This window comes from Mustela nigripes, chromosome 15 (genome assembly GCF_022355385.1).
Source record: "Mustela nigripes isolate SB6536 chromosome 15, MUSNIG.SB6536, whole genome shotgun sequence".
NCBI lineage: Eukaryota > Metazoa > Chordata > Mammalia > Carnivora > Mustelidae > Mustela > Mustela nigripes.
The window spans coordinates 82441566-82461578 of record NC_081571.1 but is presented as its reverse complement, the minus strand read 5'-3'; the positions used below and the strand labels follow the sequence as shown (position 1 = coordinate 82461578).

Genomic DNA, 20013 nt, shown 5'->3' with positions numbered 1-20013 from the left:
CCCTCCTCGTTTCAGATGAACAAGCCAAGCGTGGGGGGCTTGCGGGGGCTTTCCGAGGTCTGGCCACCAGGTGGGGGTTGGCTGTACCGCTGGGTCCAGGTGATTCCAGAGTCGGCTTGTGTGTCAGTGTGGGAGTGTCATGTGCATTCCGGGGGGAACACCTGCTCCTCGGGGACGCTGGGTGTGACAGCCCCTGGAGGAGTGTCCGGAACGAGCGTCTCGTGTGCAGAGCGGGTGTTGTGAGAGCGCCCGTGCCTGACCGATGTGCCTCTTCTCTCTGAGGTCTTCCTGGGAAGCCTGGCCCCACGGGCCCCGCTGGCCAGAAAGGGGAGCCCGGCAGTGACGGAATCCCGGGGTCGGCGGGAGAGAAGGGTGAACCAGGTACGCTTGGCTCCTGCTCCCTTTCGGGACGACAGGCTCCCCGGGGGTCAGCGTGTCCCAGACTTACGGGTCCGTGCTGAGTCACTGGGGCTGGGCACCAAGTGGCCTCTGCCCCCTGTATCCTTACAGCTGTTTGGACACTCCTGTGGAGGGGCTTGGGGAGGAAGAGGGGCACGGGGCGCGCATTTCTTCTACCAGCCTCGCGGGCACCCATCCTGAGCTCCCGGTGACATGTGAGAGAGCCCAGGCTCTCCCTCCTCTGCACGGCGTGTCCCCCTTGGAGAGATGGCCCCAGGAACGTTGCCTGTCCCCGACTCTGCTCCTATCCCTCATGGGGGGAGGCAGCAGACTGGAGGAATGAGAATCGTAGCCGTGGTAGCGCTGGCGCTTAGCAAGAGGGTGGCAGCCTGAGATCGGTGACCGCGAGTCCGGGGACGGGTGTGGGCGGCATTGCTGGCGAGGGGCCTCGGGGGGATTTCCTGTGGTCAGGGCTGGCCCCTTTCTAAAGTTTGTTGTTTTATTGTGTGCGCCGTGCATTTATACGGTGGCATCCCCCACTTCTGGCTTCTTTTGAGCCTCTTGCTCATGGGTTTGGGCTTCCCAGTGTTTGCCGCCCCGGACGTCTGTGACTCTCCCCGCCTCCCTCGAGGACGGCTGCTGGTTGGATGGTCGTCTGAGAAAAGCCAATATGTTAGTCCCCGGACGGGAGGAGGAAATGCGTCCTCGCTTGTACAGATCGTGTCTACTAAGTGCCGTGGTGGTTCCGTGCTGCCAGGCCTTCAGAAAAGTGCCAACTGCCGCGCAGCCGGTCCAGGGCCTGTCAGCACGGCCGTGGGCATGGATGGGACTTTGCTCGCACGTGCGATGAACCGATTCCCACGTGTCCCGGAAAGAGCGTGCGGGATTGGCACGCGGACTTGACGCTGCTTGTGCTGTACCCGCACGCGTGCAGATCAGCCGTCTTGGGAAATGTGGGTGTGACTTCTGACCCTTAACTCGCAGGTCTGCCCGGAAGAGGATTCCCAGGGTTTCCAGGAGCCAAAGGAGAGAAAGGTAACACTTGGAAAACACTTTCTTCCTTCCCCGCTGAGGGCGGACGCATGCGGCCCCAGCAGAGTGGGTCTCCGGTTGCGAGTCGGCCGTGGGCGGGCGTGACAGGCTTCGGCTCCGGGTCGGTGTTGTCCGTGCGGGCTCCCGGCCCCTGACAGACCAGCACCCGGGGCCCTGTGCTTCAGTTCGTTGTCCTCTGAAAAAGCAAGACAAGAATCACAAGGAGGAACCCGCGGTCAGTTTTGGCAATGACTGTTTCATTGCCTTCTTAGTTTTTCTTAATGACTTTGAAGTCATGCTAGAATTTTGGTATTGAATTGGCAACTTTGGAGTAATATGTTGGAGACTACATATGCAGGGTTTTTTCCCCCACAAGTTCTTACCTTAAAAAGCTTTAAAAAACAGGGGCGCCTGGGTGGCTCAGTCGGTGAAGCGTCTGCCTTCGGCTCAGGTCATGATCCCGGGGTCCTGGGGTCGAGCCCCGCATCCGGCTCCTTGTCTTTGAGCCCGTTGCTCTCTTGTGGGCTTCAAATAAAAAACAATCCTTAAAAACATGTTAGAAGTATGAAGAATGACAGCTGGGCTCTTGTATTCTAAGCTCGCTCTTTTCTAGGTCAACCACGGGCAGGGTCTAGTGTGTCACCGAGTAAAGCAGGGAGAGGGCGTGCCGCGCTGTTGTCCCCTTGATGCCTTCCTGGAGCCACTCCCTCCTCGACGCCGTACCGTGGTTTCTCCTCTCCCCTGCCCTTCGCCACCATCGCAAACTGTTGTCGTTGTTTAGGTTCAAAGGGCGACGTGGGTTTCCCGGGACAAGCCGGCAGCCCAGGCGTCCCCGGGGCCAAAGGAGAGCAAGGATTCATGGGTCCCCCGGGGCCTCAAGGACAGCCGGGCTTACCTGGAGCTCCAGGCCACGCTGTGGAGGGACCCAAGGGAGACCGGGGCCCACAGGGTCAGCCCGGCCTGCCAGGTAAGTGTGTCTCCCCAGGGTCAGAGTCGGGGCCGACACAGAAGGTGCAAATGCGCGCGTGTATGAGTGAAGGGAGCGCTTCGGTCCCCGCCGAAGTTTCTGATTTAGAAGCTTGCAGCTTTGACTTCAGCTCGAAACTGCTTCAGATGTCTGGGGACCCCACTGTTTGGGCTCCGCCGGGTCACTGTCACCCCTCCCAGGTCCTCTCTGTCAAGGACTTCGGCCGATGTGACAAGTGATTAGAGGCAGACCAGACGTTACCAGAAAGGCTGGGGCACAAACGTCCCTCAAGGCGACTTTACCCCCGGTGGCGTCCCAGCTGCCCGTCTGCCCCGAGATGACTGCGCGGCAGGGCCGGGCATGGAGGTCGGGCGTCGTGTCCGCACCTGCTGCCTGTCGAGCGGACTCTCCCTTCACGACCGCCGGGGCTTCCGCGCTTGCGGCAGCTCCGTGCAGCGTTGCTGTCCCGTGGGGGGAAGGGGCAGTGGGTGGAGATGACGCCAGCCAAGCCCAGTGACACGTGTCCATAAAATCACCCTCTGACCCCAAGTGTGTGACTTTTGTGTCTCCCATTAGGGCTTCCGGGACCTGTGGGGCCTCCAGGGCTCCCTGGGCTTGACGGACTCAAAGGTGACAAAGGAAACCCAGGCTGGCCGGGGGCCCCCGGAACCCCAGGGCCCAAGGGAGAGCCAGGATTCCAGGGCCTGCCTGTGAGTTGTCCGTGTGTCCGTCGTGTGTGTGTGTGTGTGTGGTGTGCGCATGGACGTGGCGTCCCGCTCTCCAGTCCTCCCCACAGGGGCTGTGCTCGCTGTGGTCCGCAGCCGTCTTTCCTAGCATCGCGGTTGCCCACGCGCACCTTCTTCCTAGTCTGGTGACCAGACCCGTCACAGGGAGCTGGGACCCCCCGGCTGCGGCCTGCAGCTGGGGGCCTGGGCCGGAACTCTGGGTCCACCCGTGATGCCGACAGCTAAGCCTCAGGAAGAGCAGGCCGCTCCCTGGTTCTGGGGCCGTGAGCGGCTGTCTGCGCCCGCGCACCCGTCTCTGCGTGTGCACAGACATCTGGGTGCGCGTGTTGTCATTGCGACACTTTTTTAAATAAGATGAAGCAAAGAAAGAAAGATGTGAGAAGCAGCACGACTCACTGTATCCTGAGAAAGGAGCTAGAGGAGGAAGTATTTTGAAGTAACCAGAAAATGAGATTAATAGGGTTAAAGTACACGCGCGATGCCGTATTTATGAGGAAAAACCAGCCTCCTTGGTTCTGCGTTTCCTTCTCTCCGTATTTAAAATCACTCTTTGGATAAGCTTTCGAGCTCATTCTAAAGGACAGGCACAACGCCTGAGTGCTGGGGGGGGGACAGCCTCCAGAAGGTAGTTTGGTGCGGAAAGGTTGATCTATCGCGGGGACACGCACTCAGGGAGGCCTGGGTCTGTCCGCGGCACCGTGCTGACACACGGCATGCCCCTGCCGGGGAGCTGACCACGTAGAGGGACAGGGAGGAGGCGCCGTGACGGGAAGCGTGTTGTTTCAGCTTCCAGCTCCCTCGTGGAGACGTGCTAGAGACCCGTCATTCTGCTCACGTCACTCGAGAAGGTGCAAGCCCCATTTGTGCACAGGGCTCCTCGGCAGAGTGCTGAGGGCCCGGCCCAGCCCCCTGACTAGCCAGTTACTAGACAGACTTACTGTGTCCTGAGCATTTCCTGGCTGACCTTCTCCTTGTGTGTCTAGGGGATTGGTGGCTCGCCAGGGATCACGGGCTCGAAGGGTGACATGGGGCCTCCGGGAGTGCCGGGATTTCAAGGTAAAGCAATAGAGGAGGGGCCAAACCTGACCACTGGCCGTTTGACGTTGACAGGCCAGCCTCATTACGGTGCAAGACATTGTTCTCTTCGTTTTAAACACGCTGTTTCGTGCCGTGCCAGCCTGATTAGCCTCGCCCCATGAAGGGCTAGATAAAACACTCTGATTTTCTCATTCAGAATCAGTGGATCATTCTTATTATCTCCATCATTTGTGTGTCAGTGAGAAATCACGGGCTTGGGGCATTCATGAATTTATTAATGTGTGAAGGGAACATTTATTGGTGCTTCTCGGCTTCCAGGCACTGTGGGTTTTGCTGATGAATCTGGTGTATACGGATGGCAGGTGAGGGAAACAAGCCCTCCGCCTGCAGGCGTCTTGGGGTGTATCTGGGGACATGGGTGAACCGGGTCGTGGTCGAAAACAGGATTCTGTGCCGCACGACTGTTCGTGATCGTTGTACAGTTTGCTGGATGTTGGGGAAAGTGAGACTTCTAGGTTCTGGAAAGAAGCCTGTCATTAGAAGTCGTACACGGCTGACCGGAAGTTGTTCTTTTCTTCCCCGAGGACAAATGAAAGCTTGTTCACCATGTGTGTGTACACATGTAGCCGTGGGTGCACATGGACCTATGTGTGCGGTATGCGGACACACATGTAATGGGCACACGCGTGTGCACGTGTGCAGGGATGTGTGTGCCCGCGAGCTTGCATGTGCCCATGCTTGCGCATCATTGGGAATTCCGCGCAGACCGTGTTCTTTTTTCGTCCAGGTCAGAAAGGCCTCCCTGGCCTGCAGGGAATAAAGGGCGATCAAGGTGACCAAGGCTTCCCTGGAAGTAAAGGTAAGAGCGTTGCTGTGCTGGTGGCACCTTACTCACATCCCAAACGCACGGAGTCAGGGAGTTTGGTTGTAGGGATGTGAGAGGCTTGAACATTGTTAGGAAATAGTTGATTAAAAATTCTTTGGTAGCTCGTCAGGACATTTTTACTGCACGTCTTGAAAGTCAGGGTCATTATCTAGGGGTAAATCCGGAGGAGAGGGCAGGACAGACTCCAGAGTCCCCGCCCGCAGCTTGGAGGCAGGCGGCCCCCCCACGCGGCTGTCCCAGGAGGCGCTCGGCCTCGCATGGACGGGCTGCGAGGGGACCGGGCAGCACGGAGCTCTGCATAGGAAAGACTGTCCCTCCACTTCTCCACCATCGCGGTGTGCGCCGGCTCCCGCACCCCAAGCCAGTCTCGGGGGGAAATGGGTGAAGTATAGCCAGTGTCTTGTCCTGGTTCCTGCTGGGCCGACGTGTTTCCAGGGCTGTGCTGAATTTTCGAAATCAGGCTTCGAGAGACCCTGAGCAGTACAATGTCTGGAACTGAAGAAATGGGGAAGGTGTGTGGAGGCCCCGTGTGCAGGGCAGGAGAGGCCTCGGTGAGGCCGACTCGGAGGCCCTGCGGACGGGGTCACCCCCACCTCTCCAGAGCTGTCACGCAGAGGGGTTAGGTGTATGCGTCACTGGAAATGAAGGCCCGTGACTGTAATGTACCCACGGCCGACTCCAGAGAAGCGTGAGAAGAACCTTCCCAGCGCATGTGCTGCAGCCCTCTGGGGGCGGCTGGGCTCCCCGGGACGGGGCCTCACCTGCTGGGCCTGTACAGCGGAGGGTCGCATGGCAGTTGTCAGGGATTCTGAAGCTCAGCGGCCAGTTTATACCAATGGCCCCAGCCTGAGGATTCAGGATTTCACATTAAACAATAGACGTGTGCACGCACATGTGTGTTCACGGAGGCCTGTGACTTGTAGTTTTGATACCGACTGGATTCCGAGAACCGTGTGTTTGGATTGGGTTTCACATTGGGCTCTTCTTCGGGGACATGGACAGTGGAACTGACCAGCGGCACTCCCGATTTCCACAGGCCTTCCCGGTCCCCCAGGGCCCCCGGGACCCTACGACATCATCAAAGGGGAGCCAGGGCTTCCTGGCCCCGAGGGTCCTGCAGGTGTAAAGGGGCTCCCAGGGCCTCCAGGCCCCAAAGGACAGCAAGGTAAGACTAGCTGAACTGCAAAGGGCGGTGTGGGGGTCAGGGAGGGACCTGGTGGGCTTTCTTCTTCACACATGTGTCTCAAATCAGGGCCTCTGGGTGGTGACAGTGTAGACACAGGTTTGAGTATGACTTTCCTACTTTGCTTCAGTGGGTATCAAAACCTCGTGAAGTGTTTGAGGGGACCGAGAAAGCCAGGACAGGATACAGGAGAAGCTAGAGGGATGTACAGTCGGACAGATCTGTGCCTGCTGCGGAGCCCACGGGTGGCAGACACAGAGGTCACCTTTTCCAGCAAGAAGCTGAGGGGTGGCAGGAGTTGTTGGTCTGGAACAGGAGAACGGGTCCTGAGAGCGGCCCAGGGGACCCAGCCAGCTGGCGGTTCGTGCCTGGGGTTCCCAGCCTCCTGCCCTAGAACTTTCTGAATATTCCCAGTGGCAAGAGCTACTGGCGAGGGTGGGCGGACACTCCAGGAGAAGGAAGACCCGACAACCAAGAGGGGGCATCTGTGAAGCTCTAAGTGTAAGCGGCCGCGGGGCCGGGGCGCACAGAGAGCCGGAGTCTGTCCGCGTGGGTGTATCTGTTGTGTACCAATGACTGGAGGCTAGAGCATGTGGCCTGGGGAGATGCGTGGGAGCCCCCCGTGTGTCACAGCCCTGCTCTCCCCCGACGAAGCTGCCTTCCCGCACACCGGGTGCGGACAGCAGTGGCAGCGAGGGTCGGGAGCTCCGAATCAGGCGTTGGGGCGCGTGGCCTGCGAACGCGAGTTTGCCCGCCGTGGGGGCTGCCAACAGCGCTTTGTGGGAGGCGCTCCCGGCCGTCCGGGAGAGCTTCCTCTCTGCAGCTGACCGGACGCACTCGCAAAGGGAAGATACAGCCTGCAGGGCTCTGGACCCGGTGGCGGATTCCTTGTCCTTTTCTGTAGGCGTGACGGGATCCGTGGGCTTACCCGGACCGCCTGGTGTTCCTGGTTTTGACGGCGCCCCTGGCCAGAAAGGAGAGACGGGACCCTACGGCCCCCCTGGTAGGTTTGCCGTGTCCTCCCCAGCCGGCCGCCCTCCACCCGCGTCCTCGGGTTCAAAGCGGGAGGCTCACGCGTGCGGAAAGCTGCACAGTCGGAAGGAGCACGTTACTTGACAGATTCCCAAAGAAGTCTGGTTTTGTTTCGTTTCGTTTTGTTTTTTGTTTCTTGTTATTTTTGTTTTCATTTTTTTTGGAAGAAATAGGTCTTACAGAGGAGGGGAAGGGCGGCCATCATTTTTTCTGTGGGGGAGACAGTATTGATGTAGCCCAGTATTTGCAGACGTGGTGAGCGACGGCCCGCGGGGAGGGCCGGGGGCCTCCGGGGGGGTGGGCCGGAGCTGCAGAAACTGCATGTGGGCGGCAGAGGTGAGGAGCTGGGTAGCCGTGCCGGCGTGGGCCACAAGCGTGGCGGCGATCTGGTCCCCGACGGAGCTGGGGCGCGGCTGCCCCACGAGGGCTGAGGTGCTGCCCTGGAGGGGACGGGCCCAGCCCAGCGGAAGACCCGCAAGCTGCTTTGCAGGCAGCGTAGGGCCCCGGGCGCCGGCAGGACTCGCCGCCAGCACCGGCCCTCACCGCCCTGTTTCCGAGCGCCGTCCCGCGGCGCTGCCGTGCAAGGAAGCCGCCCTCAAAGAAGATGTTGTTCTAGTAACTCTGTGATCCCTCCTCCCGGAGAGGAGCCCCGAGTGTTGCCTGAGTGACATGCGTGGAATCATGCTGCGTATTCTACTTCCTCCTCTGCCCCTTCTCACTACTTCATTTACGCGCTGGCCTCAGGTCGCCCGGCGTCTGCTCAGCTCCCAGCGGGGTGCTATCCTGGGTCTCGGGCGGTCTGTGGAAAGCAGAAGCTGGGCAGCCCAGAGGCGGGTGCCGTTCTCTCCCTCCTCGAGCCTGTCGGGGAGCCCATCTGCAGCCAAGGAAACCTAGTTCTCTTGCGTCTTCAGGTCCACGAGGGTTCCCGGGCCCGCCAGGCCCCGACGGCTTGCCAGGATCCATGGGCCCCCCGGGCACCCCGTCTGTGGACCACGGCTTCCTTGTGACCAGGCACAGTCAGACAACAGATGACCCACAGTGTCCTCCTGGGACCAAAATTCTGTACCACGGGTACTCCTTGCTCTACGTGCAAGGCAACGAACGGGCCCACGGCCAGGACCTAGGTGAGACACTGGGGACGCGTGTGCTTGTGCCAGAGTATTGAGACGGTAGTGTGGACGGTGCCTGATTCCGCTTCCCTCCGTCCCGATAAAACGAACCACTGAGTTCAGCCACTGGCACGTCACTAGGGAAGCCAAGAAAATGTAGAGGTGTAAAGCTTTGACCTTTTAAATTCGTAGAGCTTTCACTCTCTTCTTCAAACGATCCGTCGGTCAGACTTTCTGGAGTCCATTCTTCATGGTTGGCACTGAGAGTCTGAAAATAGGGCCGTTTTGCTGGTGCTCCTTCAAACAAGGTGCACGCGACCCGCCCCGCGTTTCTCTGCACACTCCGAGCTCTGTCCCTCCGCTGGTTTCCATGAGGAGGTGCCCGCTGGCTGTCGTTTCTCTAGTCGCCTCCAGACACCCTGCCCCGAATTCGCTTACCGACACACGCCTCCAGCTGGCATGGAGCTTGGAAACAAGCAGCCCAAGAAGGGAAGTCTCTGCGTTTTCGGCAAAGCGGTCGTTAAAGACATTGCCAGGTGGTTACTGTCCGTCACACAGAGTCCGTCCCCTGCTAAATTTCTTTTGGAATTCAGTTTTAGAAAAGACTTTTCTCCTTTCATCAGAATGTCCTGCATAATTCTTTATGGTTTTCCTCTGCCTTGATCATTTCCATTTCCTCTCGTGCTTATTCCCCCCACTGGCCCGCGTGGGCGTTTACTTCTGCTTATAACGCACGCGCCATCCCCCGCCGCCCGCCACGCCGTCCGCGGCAGACCGGTCAGAAGGCCGGTCCCTGACGCTCGCTGTCCCCGCGGCTCTAGGCACGGCCGGGAGCTGCCTGCGCAAGTTCAGCACGATGCCCTTCCTCTTCTGCAACATCAACGACGTGTGCAACTTTGCGTCCCGGAACGACTACTCCTACTGGCTGTCCACGCCCGAGCCCATGCCCATGTCCATGGCGCCCGTCGCCGGGGACAACATCCGGCCGTTCATCAGCAGGTGAGTCGGGCCCTTGTCGGGGCGGAGCTGTGACTGAAGAAGGAAGATCGCTCACGGTCTAGGCAGAAGTGGTTCCGTTTTTTGTTTTTTTTCCATTTTTTCTCCCCCAAAACATTCGACCGGATGCTGTTGAGCTTATTAAGTGTGACGTCAGACTTTGGTCACACAAGTCAGCCATGAAATCGTTCTCTGTAAAAGTTAGCTCTCCTCCTCAGCGGGCCGGTGCGGCCGGGGAGGCGGTGCCCAGCTTCGGGGCGGAATTCCTGCTGTGTGAGTCACAGGCCGGCCGCCTCCTCCGTGAAGCGGAGCCCCCGGGCGCTCGGCAGCCACTGGAACAGCATTCTCGGTTCTGTTTCATCAGTTAGTTCCCTAAGGAGCCTCTTCAGGCTTTCTCCTTCTGAATCTCCCCACCCCCATGAGATTTAAAATGTTTTGATTATTTTTAATTGTAGTAAAACGGACATCACGTTAAATGATCATCTTCACCATTTCTAAGGGCGCAGTTCTGTGGTACTCACTGTGGGAAATCACGTATGGGTGTGAGGGGATCCCCATGAAATCACAACAAGCAGACATACCGTAGATCTGTGCTCAATACACAAGACGACGACACAGGTTTACTGTAGACGCAGAGATGTGTGCGCATCAAGGCTTCCTTCGTGTTCTCACACCCCACCTCCTCCTGCTCCCTTACGGTGCGGTCCCGCTGACAAGTCCTGTGTCTGACGGAGCCGCTTCCCAAATTAAGTACTTTCCACACTAATTAGTATCTGGAATATGTTTTCCGGTTGGCCTGGTAGTTAAGAGGGGAGATTGAAATTATTATGACTGAGAAATAAATACACAGTCGTCCCATTTTCGCTTTTATTCTTCTGATTAAAAACGGATTCCTTCACTCTACTCAGACGTAGTAGAAAAGTGGCAAAGGTATGAAGTCATCTATGAAGTTTTTATCTGGAGTGGTACTTTCTAACACACAAGATAGTAAGGGGTGGACAGAAAGCGAGGCAGACCTGTTTGCCCCAGGAAGTGAGAGGGAGGACTGACGTTAGCCTTTCTACACTCCCTGCAAAGAGCCAGGCAGCTTTTGATGAGGAAGAGATGGCAAGGTCCTGGGTCAGAGGGCAGGGGTGCGGAAGTGCATGCTGGAGCCGGTCCTGGGAGCCCCGAGGCTGGTCTGTGGCTCTGGCCCAGCTGGCTCGGGATTGCGGGTCCCGGCAGCCCCGGTTCTTACTGAGGGAACAGGGACCACAGGGGCGGACCCGGGGCGGAAGGGCTGGGAGGTGCCTCATAAACGGGAAAACCATAGATTTTCCACGGATCGACAGTAAACTGTCTCCTGACAGCTTTCTTTGATGTTTCTTTTGAGCTGTAAGAAAACTCACTTTATGGGTCTTAAAACAGGCCACGTGGTTCGTTACACGTTGACGTGGCCCCTTTCCAAATGGTCATTTTCGTGCGTCACTGAGTGTCTGGGACTTTCTCTGCGGAGACTGTCCTCACGCGGAGCCGCGGTGGCTGCGCAGGAGGAGAACTAACCACCTCTGTGTTTCTGTTCAGCTTCCCTTGGATAACAGGTAGAAAATGATTATTTATGTTTGTTTGTGATTTTCCTTCTGATGACTCTGCCCTTGGACCCTGATTTGGCTGGGGGCGGGGCTGTGGCGTGGGTTTGCAATATTCCCAGATCCGGTCCCTGAGAAGCCTGTGTCTGACCTGAGCTAGTCCGGGCCCTGCTGGCGTTAACCGACCCACGGCAGCGACCCCTCAGCGTGGAGCGGCCCTACCGGTCATGCCCCCAGCCCGCTGCTCCTGTCACCCTCCCTCTGGAGCAGGGCTGCCCACTTCTGGTCTCTGAGCACGCGGGTTTCCTGGTGACTCACTCCGCTGTCGCAGCAGGTCTCAGACTTCCCGGTCACTCGGGGGAGCTCCGAAAGCTTCGCTTTTAGAGTTAATAACACAAAATCCTTGCTGTGGAGCAGGAAAGCCAGGAGCTTCTCTCCTTTCATCCTGAGAAAGGGCAGACGTTTCTGAGTTTGTGCAGACGGACTCACGAGCTCCTGATTGTTTCACTGTCCTGGGGACAGGACCACGGCCCACGGAGCAGGGGCCGTGCTCCCGCTTCTTCCCGTCCGTGTCCATCTGACGGGGTGGCGTCGGGAGCTCCCTCCCCATGGGCCCCCAGCCGCCACGCTCTCTTCCTGGCTTCTGTGCCCCGCAGACAGATGGCGGCAGATGTAGAAGGCCAACTTCAGTGTTTGACGGAGGCTTTTAACTCATCTGCACTTGTGTGAAATAGAGTAGAAAATTGCACGTGCGCGCGCACAGACACATCCACGGAAAATGGAATGACTGATGTAGGCCTTTCCCGCTCCCCGTCCATTTTTCATGCAGATGTTCCTGCATGACTAGGTGTGATGATTCACAGCGCTTGTAGACATTTATCGGCATTGCTAACACCCTGTTCACTTTGTGACTTCAATGTCATTATGTGACTGCTGGTGTTTAAATTTTTTTTTTTTTCTTTAACAAACATTTTCCTGCCATCGAAGGGCTCCCTGAGCCGGGCAGGTCTGGGTCCGGAGAGCATGTGTGGCTGTAGTTCGTTACTGGGTGTCGGTCGCCTGGGTCGGGGAGGCCCCTGGCCCCGAGCGGGTTCTGTGGGAGGTGCACCCGCCGCAGTGTCCCACGCAGCCCCCCGCCCGGGGCAGGCTCTCCCCCACGGCTCTGCTGGCTGCGAGTCCACAGTGAGTCCACAGCGGCTCACGGGGACGTCCAGCCCCACGTGCAGTGTTTGCTAGTGACTCGTCCACATGTCTTCCCTCCGTTGAAGGGGATTCCCCGCTGGAAACAAATCACTGAATTCCAGAAGTGGTAGCACTTGGTTTCCGCCAACTCTCCTGTCTCAAGTGTTCGTTGTGTTTTGCTAAAATCCACGCTCCCTGTTGAAAAATCGGGAAACGTTGGAAGGCAAAAGGGAGAAAACACCCGTCCACGGTCCCCCAGCCCCTCCTGGAGACGGCCACGGTTGCCCCCCGGCCCTCTGATGACCTCCTCCCCACAAAGCAGACGGTTCAGCCAGTGTCGGGTGTGGATTTTCTAACACCGAGAGGGGCTTAGAGAATCTGCATGAGGGGTGCAAGACGGCAGCCTGCACCTTACAACAGGAAGCTGGCTCAGAACCTGTGAGCGCAGGGGTGGGTGAGAGCAGGAGGAGGAACGGACAGGCACAGGCTTCGTCCCGCGCCGTCCCCACAGCCGTGCTCAGGGTCCGTGCCCTCTGCCTTCCAGGTGTGCGGTGTGTGAGGCGCCAGCCATGGTGATGGCCGTGCACAGCCAGACCATCCAGATCCCACCGTGCCCCAGCGGCTGGTCCTCCCTCTGGATTGGCTACTCCTTTGTCATGGTGAGCACTTGGGGAACGTCCGAGCACCCTAACCTCGTCCCCCTGCGCCCCTGCCCTCAGTTCTCAGCCTCCTGCAGTGCCGGCCTCTCCTCCGGACCAAAGCCTGCCCAGGGGCCTGGCCTGCTCTGCCGCGGACAGCAGCCATTCCTGCCTCCTGCCTCTTGAGTCTCTGCTCTGGGACTAGGTGGTGGGGACACTGCCAGGAGCTTCCCTGGGGTCAGAGCGTCTCCCCAGGAGGACAGGAGCTGGGTGCACATTCACGCAGCTCCCAGGAGCCTGAAGCAGAAGCATGGGGTGCGGGGGAGTGCGAGGGCCCGCGGCCTTCCTGCGGGGAGAGGCTGCTCTGTGCCCCGCGGCTGTCCCTGATGGTCCCACCCCTGAATAGAATAGGAAGCATGACACCTGTCTGCGGTCCCATGGTGGCCGCTTCTTTGACTCTGTCACCCCAATTTTGAGTAGCGATTGCATGTGTGGGAGCTCTGCACGGGGAAGTCAGGTGGAGGGGATCACCCGCAGGGGCCGGCCTGCGGCGCCCTCGGCCTCCGCACAGGCCCCGCCCACCCGCAGCCTGTCACCCTCTCAGTTGCGGCCGCAGGGACATTGAGGTCCCCAGGTGACCGTTGGCCACTGTTTGTTGATGGGAAAGTGGCTTCACAACTGCTTCCTCCTGCCGTGGGGACGGCAAGTGCAGAAGGAACGGAGCAGCCGGGAAAGCAGGTGTCAGAGCGCCATGTCGCATTCCAGTTGGGCTGTGGGTGTCCTGGGCGGGCGGGGCTTCAGCAGGGTGTGAGGGTCGGCAGCTCCGCCAAGCCCTGGCAGTGGCTTTGTGAGTCTAACCACTGCGTTGTGGCTGCTTATCAAGAAAGCCAGAGCAGACTACAGGGTAGAGATAGGACAGCAGCAGTGAGGAGACGGGCTGAATCTTTTGACTCCATGATCATAAGAAATACTAAACAGAACCTCCTTCTGACAGAAGTGGCCCCGGCCCAAGGAGCAAAGAACCTCAGGAGAGCCTTTGGTCCCCATGACGAAGAACTGAAACAATGATTGCTCCCAATTTCCCCAAATCAAGAACAAGCCAAAACAGTGGTGTCCTAGAGAGTTCTGCATCACTTCCCAGCCGGTGGGGGCTTTTGGGGACCCAGAAGGGCTCTGGCCTGACAGTCTGGAAACCCCTGTACTTGCTTCACCTTTGCCTGGGACCATGGTCAGATCCAGAATGTTCTAGCATCCTCTGGTCCTGCTCTGGGAATGGAGGGCATTAGCTTTGTCCTCAGAGGGCTCTCATGGCTCTGAAATCTCACGTCTGAACCAGTATTCATGGCGATTTTGGAATTTCTTGTCTCCTTTGGGGTCATTCATCTTATGGTCCCAGTTTCTGAGCGCAGGTCTGTCCTCCTGGAACCCACTGGACCCAGGTGCCTTACAATAGCGGTTACCCTTTCTTCCTCTTGTTTCAATTTTCTGTCTTTTCAGAGAAAGGGAACTGACGATTGTTCTTTACCGTGTAGCAGGACACATAGCTTCGAATGCAGCAGATGCAGGGTTTTAATTATCGTCTCTGATTTTGATTAGAAAGCTTGATGTTACATCTGTTGGCTTCAGCACCATTTACACATTTGGGCTCTTTCTTCTGTCCCAAGTTAGAGGAGTTTCAGCGTTTCAGACGTTATAAGGAGCAAGGCCGGCATTTCTTTAACTCTTGATGCCCGCGGGTGATCCCCATCCGGTCAGGGGAGACCGGTGATGCGGTTCTGGCACAGGGTCTAGCTGCTGTGCTCCCCGCAAGGAGCAGGGCCGGCTTGTGGGTGGAGGGCGGTGTGGGCACCCATGTGTTTCGAGGTGACCTGCCGAGGCTTCCCTGGGGGCTACTCTGGCTGCTCGCTGGGCACCGCCAGGCTCTGTGTGGGCAGCGGGCAGGGGCCCGACTCACGGCTCGCGCCCGCCCCGCAGCACACCAGCGCCGGCGCTGAAGGTTCCGGCCAGGCCCTGGCATCCCCCGGCTCTTGTCTGGAGGAGTTCAGGAGTGCGCCGTTCATCGAGTGCCACGGCCGCGGGACATGCAACTACTACGCCAACGCTTACAGCTTCTGGCTTGCCACGATCGAGAGAAGTGAGATGTTCAAGTAAGTCAGAAGGGCCCCTCTGTGGCGTTGGGACCCGTGTGACCCTGGCACAGAGTCTTAGAGGGTCGGCACGCACTGATTAGGGCTGCGTCCTCCACGAGCGGTCCTGAGCACCCGACCTATCGCTCCCGTGGCAGCCGCGGCGCTCACGCCAGTGTGTGCGCTGGGTGAGGGCTGAGGGACGTGGCCAGACTGGTAGGCCGTGAAAATCAGAGTTAATTTCAGCCCAAACGCACTGAAATCAATAGGGAAGCCCCTCCTTTTCTTCCCCACCAGGATTTCACCGTTGACACAACTGCCCAGGGGCTGCTGGCTTTGCCGACGTTGCCGTGGAGCCCGGCGCCGTTGGGATGCGGAGGGTGCCAACCAGCCCTCTGTCCTGTGTGCGGCCCCTGCTGGCCAGGCGCCCGGGCCCACGAGCCCCAGCAGTGACTGTCGCTGCCCACATTAGTACCCCTCCCCGCTGGAGATGCGCCTTCCCGTCTGCGCCTTCTCGGGGGGAGTGGGGCGACCCTTCTGGGAGCCTGTCTCAGCTTCCTGAGTGAGCTCACGAAAGGCAAAGCAACACTCTCTATCTTGTTGTATTTTAAGCACCAGAACAGTACCAGGTACTTAACTGGTAGCTTAATGAGACTTTCCAGGCAACTGGAAATTTGACATCAACTCGGGACAGAACCTTACCGTCAGTTACCTAATTGAGCACTTGGGTGTATCAGGTCCTGGGGCTTCCATTGTAGGGTCAATGGGTGATAATGAGTTGGTTTTGTGGTTTTGTAAGTTTGTTTGTTTTGAACCAGTAGCCTGGCACAAAGAACTGAAATAATAGATTAGATCCCATTATTTCAAATAATTAATTTGAGGGTGGTTAAGATTTTCACAGAAGTTGCTAAAATCCACAGCCCTAATTTTAGGACGTTACTGGGATTATATGGCTACTTTAGTCTTAATAGAACTTGTTTAGTGCCGGCTTCAGCCTTATGCCTCTAACCGTCAAATGAGGTGGGGTTTCTAGGATCAAGGATGCATTTGAGTTACTAACTGTCTCCCCGCCAGCCTCCAGTCAGACTACCTACCGCGTATAACCCAGCAAAAGCTTACAGAAGCATTTCAGGGTCTAGTAATCACCCCAGATTCGCTGTTCGTTACACATTTGGCGGGTGTTTAATGAGCACTTACTCTGTGTGAAGGGTTGCGGAGAAGAGACCTTCCTCTGCGGGCGGAGTTCATGGTCTGGTGGAGGAGAGAGGCGGGAGCGGAAGGACGGGCCGAGGGGCAGGGCGGCGCGGCCGGTGTGGGGCAGGGCAGCGCGGCGGGTGTGGCTCAGACCGGGCAGCCGCGTGGACACGGGGTGGCTGTTTGTTTCCGTGCCCTCCCCGGCGCGCACTTGGGCAGCCACCATCCTCAGGGCCAGGGATGGGGGGTATACTTGATCGCGTGCCTCCCTCCCCCCATCGTGAGGGCAGGTGACACCCAGCAGGGTGTCCGTTCGCTAGGGCGAGCAGGGGTCGCCGCTTGTCCTGGGCTGGGCCCCCCCCCCCCCGATACCTCGGAGACCTCCAGGCCTGGGGGGGAAGCCCGAGGACCTGGCCCGCCTCGCTGAGCCGCGGCGCCGACGGCCGGTTTCTGTGTCGTCCCGTAGGAAGCCCACGCCGTCCACCTTGAAGGCCGGGGAGCTGCGCACACACGTCAGCCGCTGCCAAGTCTGCATGAGGAGAACGTAATGGCGCCCGGCCCTCCGCTAACGTACAACATGGTGCTACTCCCTCCTCTTCCCCTTCTATTTTTTAACAGCAACGAACCCTAGAAATATATCCTGTGTACCTCACTGCCCAGTATGAAAACCGTAAAGTGCCTTATAGGAATTTGCGTAACTAACACCCCCTGCTTCGGTGGCCTCTACTTGCTGAAGGAGAAACAAAGACCGTGATAAGCTGTCATAGTGACATACCAGATGGCACTTGTGATGCAATAAAAGTGTAACTCTGTCCTACAATCCGGTGCACTGATGTGTAGCGTGAGACTCCATCAGAAAACCAAAGGGTGCTAGGAGGTGTGCGGGGGCTTCCGTCCTGCTCGAAAGCCCGTCTCCACCCTGTATCGCAGCAGCTGCCATGTCAGCCCCGGAAGGGACGTCTGTCTGTGTCCCTGTCAAGCCGGGTCTATACGAACAGCGGCCACGCAGCCCCCGTGTGTCGGGGCCGCACGTGGAGCGGCGGGCTCAGCAGCCGGAACTTCCAGCCCCCCCCAAACATACATCGAGGTCTCTCTGCTCCGTGTGGTACTAAGCAGCTGCTTTTGCAGAAGTCACGAATTTCCTGTGGAATAAAGATGGTCCAAAAGTAGGCAGAAATTAAATATATATATATTTTAGTAATTTATATAGATGTCAGCAATTAGGCAGGGCAAGTTTTTGTTAAAATAAAGCTCACATGGTTTCTTCCTCGGAAAGACTGTGTTGTCCTTTCACGTAGATTTTTAGCACACGCGGGTGTTGGATGGCCACATCCGCGCTCACTGTTCACCTCGAACCCAGAACTCGTGTGTCGCCAAAGCCAAAGCCAAAGCCAAAGCCAGGCTCGTGAGCGTGGTGTCGATGACGGTGAAGCATGTCCTTTGAGCTTTACTGTTTTTATTCTGTATTAAGCATCTTCAGGGTTTTCAACACTGATCACAACTGAATGACTCGACCGCAGAACCGGCCGCCCTACAAAGGCCTTCCTGTCGTTCGTATTCCTCACTCCGCGGCCTGGAGCGGAAACAGCCCCGCAGGATCTTCGTCTCCGTGTCCCCCAGGGCGGCGCCTGCGCGGCGTCCCCGGTCTCGCGAGCGCCGCAGACGTCAGGGACCGGACGGATTGCAGGACAGCAGCAGGGACCACTGTCCCGGAAATGACATTTCACCCCAAGTCTCCAAAACCGGTTTTAAGACTACTAAGGCCTTTTATGTAATTTCTTTAACTGTGTATTTCTTAAAAATTCAAATTTGTAATAAAACTATTTGTATAAAAATTAAGCTTTTATTAATTTGTGCTTCTCCCTCAGCCTGCTTGTGTGCTCTCTCTCTCCCCAAGAAATACATAGAATATTCAGAATTAATAAAAGTGGGTTCAGCGAGTGGGGGCAGGGGTAAGAACTGAGAACAGGGCTATGTGAGGGACGGGTGGCTGGGGTTCAAGCTGACATGAGGCTAGAAAGAAGATGGCAGATTCTTTTCCCTGATCTCATTTTCGGTTTACACCTGATCAAACGTGACCCCTGGGGAATGAGTGCGACACTGTGTGTTCCGGAAAAAGCTCTAAATGCTGTGGTGTTCCTGGTTATCGCACCCGACAGAGCTGTCTCGAGGACGGATTGGGACAGTGGGTGAACGTGACCCCACGTACGTGAGCAGGAAACCTCACTCCGGGTCTGGCTTCGGCCCCTCCCACCACCCATCTGTGATAAAACTGAGCAAGACGTTTCCCTCACCTTACTATACAGGAGGATAGGAGGAGGGAGCCCTGAGCCATCAGGCTTGACTCCCACTGAAGTCACAGACACGGGGCACCCCCTAGGGCCGCCATCTGGGAGCATTTTGTTTCCATGTATACAAGCGATTTCTTACACATCACTAGGTACTAGACACAGCTGGTGTGTCTAGGAAAGGACAAAGAATGTACGACACCCTGAATCCCAGCTTTCAGATCCCCTGCGTTTTGTGTCTTATTCGAGCAGGTTTTACGTGTTATTTTTAGAATTCTCCTCCAGTAAAATGGGTTGGCGTTGATGGACAGTTCCGTGAATTGCAACATACATACAGGTTCATGGAGGCGGCATCAGAATCCATCCCCAGGAGGGTTAGAGCACCCCGAGATAGCCCCTCCAGCTCTCGCTCCGTGGAGGCCCTCCCCCGCCCCCACCCCCGGCTCCTGACCACCCACATCCCTCCCTGTCACTCGTCTCTTCGAGAGTGGAGTCAGAGCGTGCAAGCCCTGACACTGGCCCGCACTCAGCTCGGTGCACTGGCCGTCCTCCGAGTTGCTCTGTGCGCCTGTGGTGTGCTCCCTCCTACTGCTGGGGGCTTCTGCGAACGTGTGCCCTCTGTGCATTGAAGGACATTTGGACTATTGCCAGTCTCTGTTTTTTTGTTTGTTTGTTTATTCCTTTTATTTTACTTTATTATTTTTTAATTTATTTTCAGTGTAACAGTATTCATTGTTTTTGCACCACACCCAGTGCTCCATGCAATCTGTGCCCTCTCCAATACCCACCACCTGGTTCCCCCAACCTCCCACCCCCCGCCACTTCAGACCCCTCAGATTGTTTTTCAGAGTCCACAGTCTCTCATGGTTCACCTCCCCTTCCAATTTCCCCCAACTCCCTTCTCCTCTCTAACTCCCCATGTCCTCCATGCTATTTGTTATGCTCCACAAATAAGTGAAACCATATGATAATAGACTCTCTCTGCTTGACTTATTTCACTCAGCATAATCTCTTCCAGTCCCGTCCATGTTGCTACAAAAGTTGGGTATTCGTCCTTTCTGATGGAGGCATCATACTCCATAGTGTATATGGACCACATCTTCCTTATCCATTCGTCCGTTGAAGGGCATCTTGGTTCTTTCCACAGTTTGGCGACCGTGGCCATTGCTGCTATAAACATTGGGGTACAGATGGCCCTTCTTTTCACGACATCTGTATCTTTGGGGTAAATGCCCAGTAGTGCAATGGCAGGGTCATAGGGAAGTTCTATTTTTAATTTCTTGAGGAATCTCCACACTGTTCTCCAAAGAGGCTGCACCAACTTGCATTCCCACCAACAGTGTAAGAGGGTTCCCCTTTCTCCTCATCCCCTCCAACACATGTTGTTTCCTGTCTTGCTAATTTTGGCCATTCTAACTGGTGTAAGGTGATATCTCAATGTGGTTTCAACATAGTATTAGAAGTCCTAGCAACAGCAATCAGAGAAAAAGGGAAATAAAAGGTATCCAAATTGGCAACGAAGAAGTCAAACTCGCTCTCTTCGCAGATGACGTGATTCTTTATATGGAAAACCCAAAAGACTCCACCCCCAAACTACTAGAACTCATTCAGCAATTCAGCAACGTGGCA

The 20013-nt window shown here is 56.9% G+C and overlaps 1 protein-coding gene across 1 annotated transcript in view; it reads left to right on the top strand.

Moving 5' to 3' along the window:
• COL4A1 (collagen type IV alpha 1 chain) overlaps positions 1–17931 on the top strand; it is a 129840-nt gene extending 111909 nt beyond the window's left edge. Inside the window, exons 40-52 of the mRNA XM_059377883.1 lie at positions 283–381; positions 1384–1434; positions 2213–2398; positions 2975–3108; positions 4128–4200; positions 4970–5041; positions 6105–6233; positions 7156–7254; positions 8195–8407; positions 9214–9391; positions 12683–12797; positions 14751–14923; positions 16563–17931. Coding sequence (XP_059233866.1) covers positions 283–381; positions 1384–1434; positions 2213–2398; positions 2975–3108; positions 4128–4200; positions 4970–5041; positions 6105–6233; positions 7156–7254; positions 8195–8407; positions 9214–9391; positions 12683–12797; positions 14751–14923; positions 16563–16644 — 1604 coding nt within the window. The 3' untranslated portion in view covers positions 16645–17931. The remainder of the gene's footprint in view (positions 1–282; positions 382–1383; positions 1435–2212; positions 2399–2974; positions 3109–4127; positions 4201–4969; positions 5042–6104; positions 6234–7155; positions 7255–8194; positions 8408–9213; positions 9392–12682; positions 12798–14750; positions 14924–16562) is intronic.
• Positions 17932–20013: the final 2082 nt, after the last annotated feature.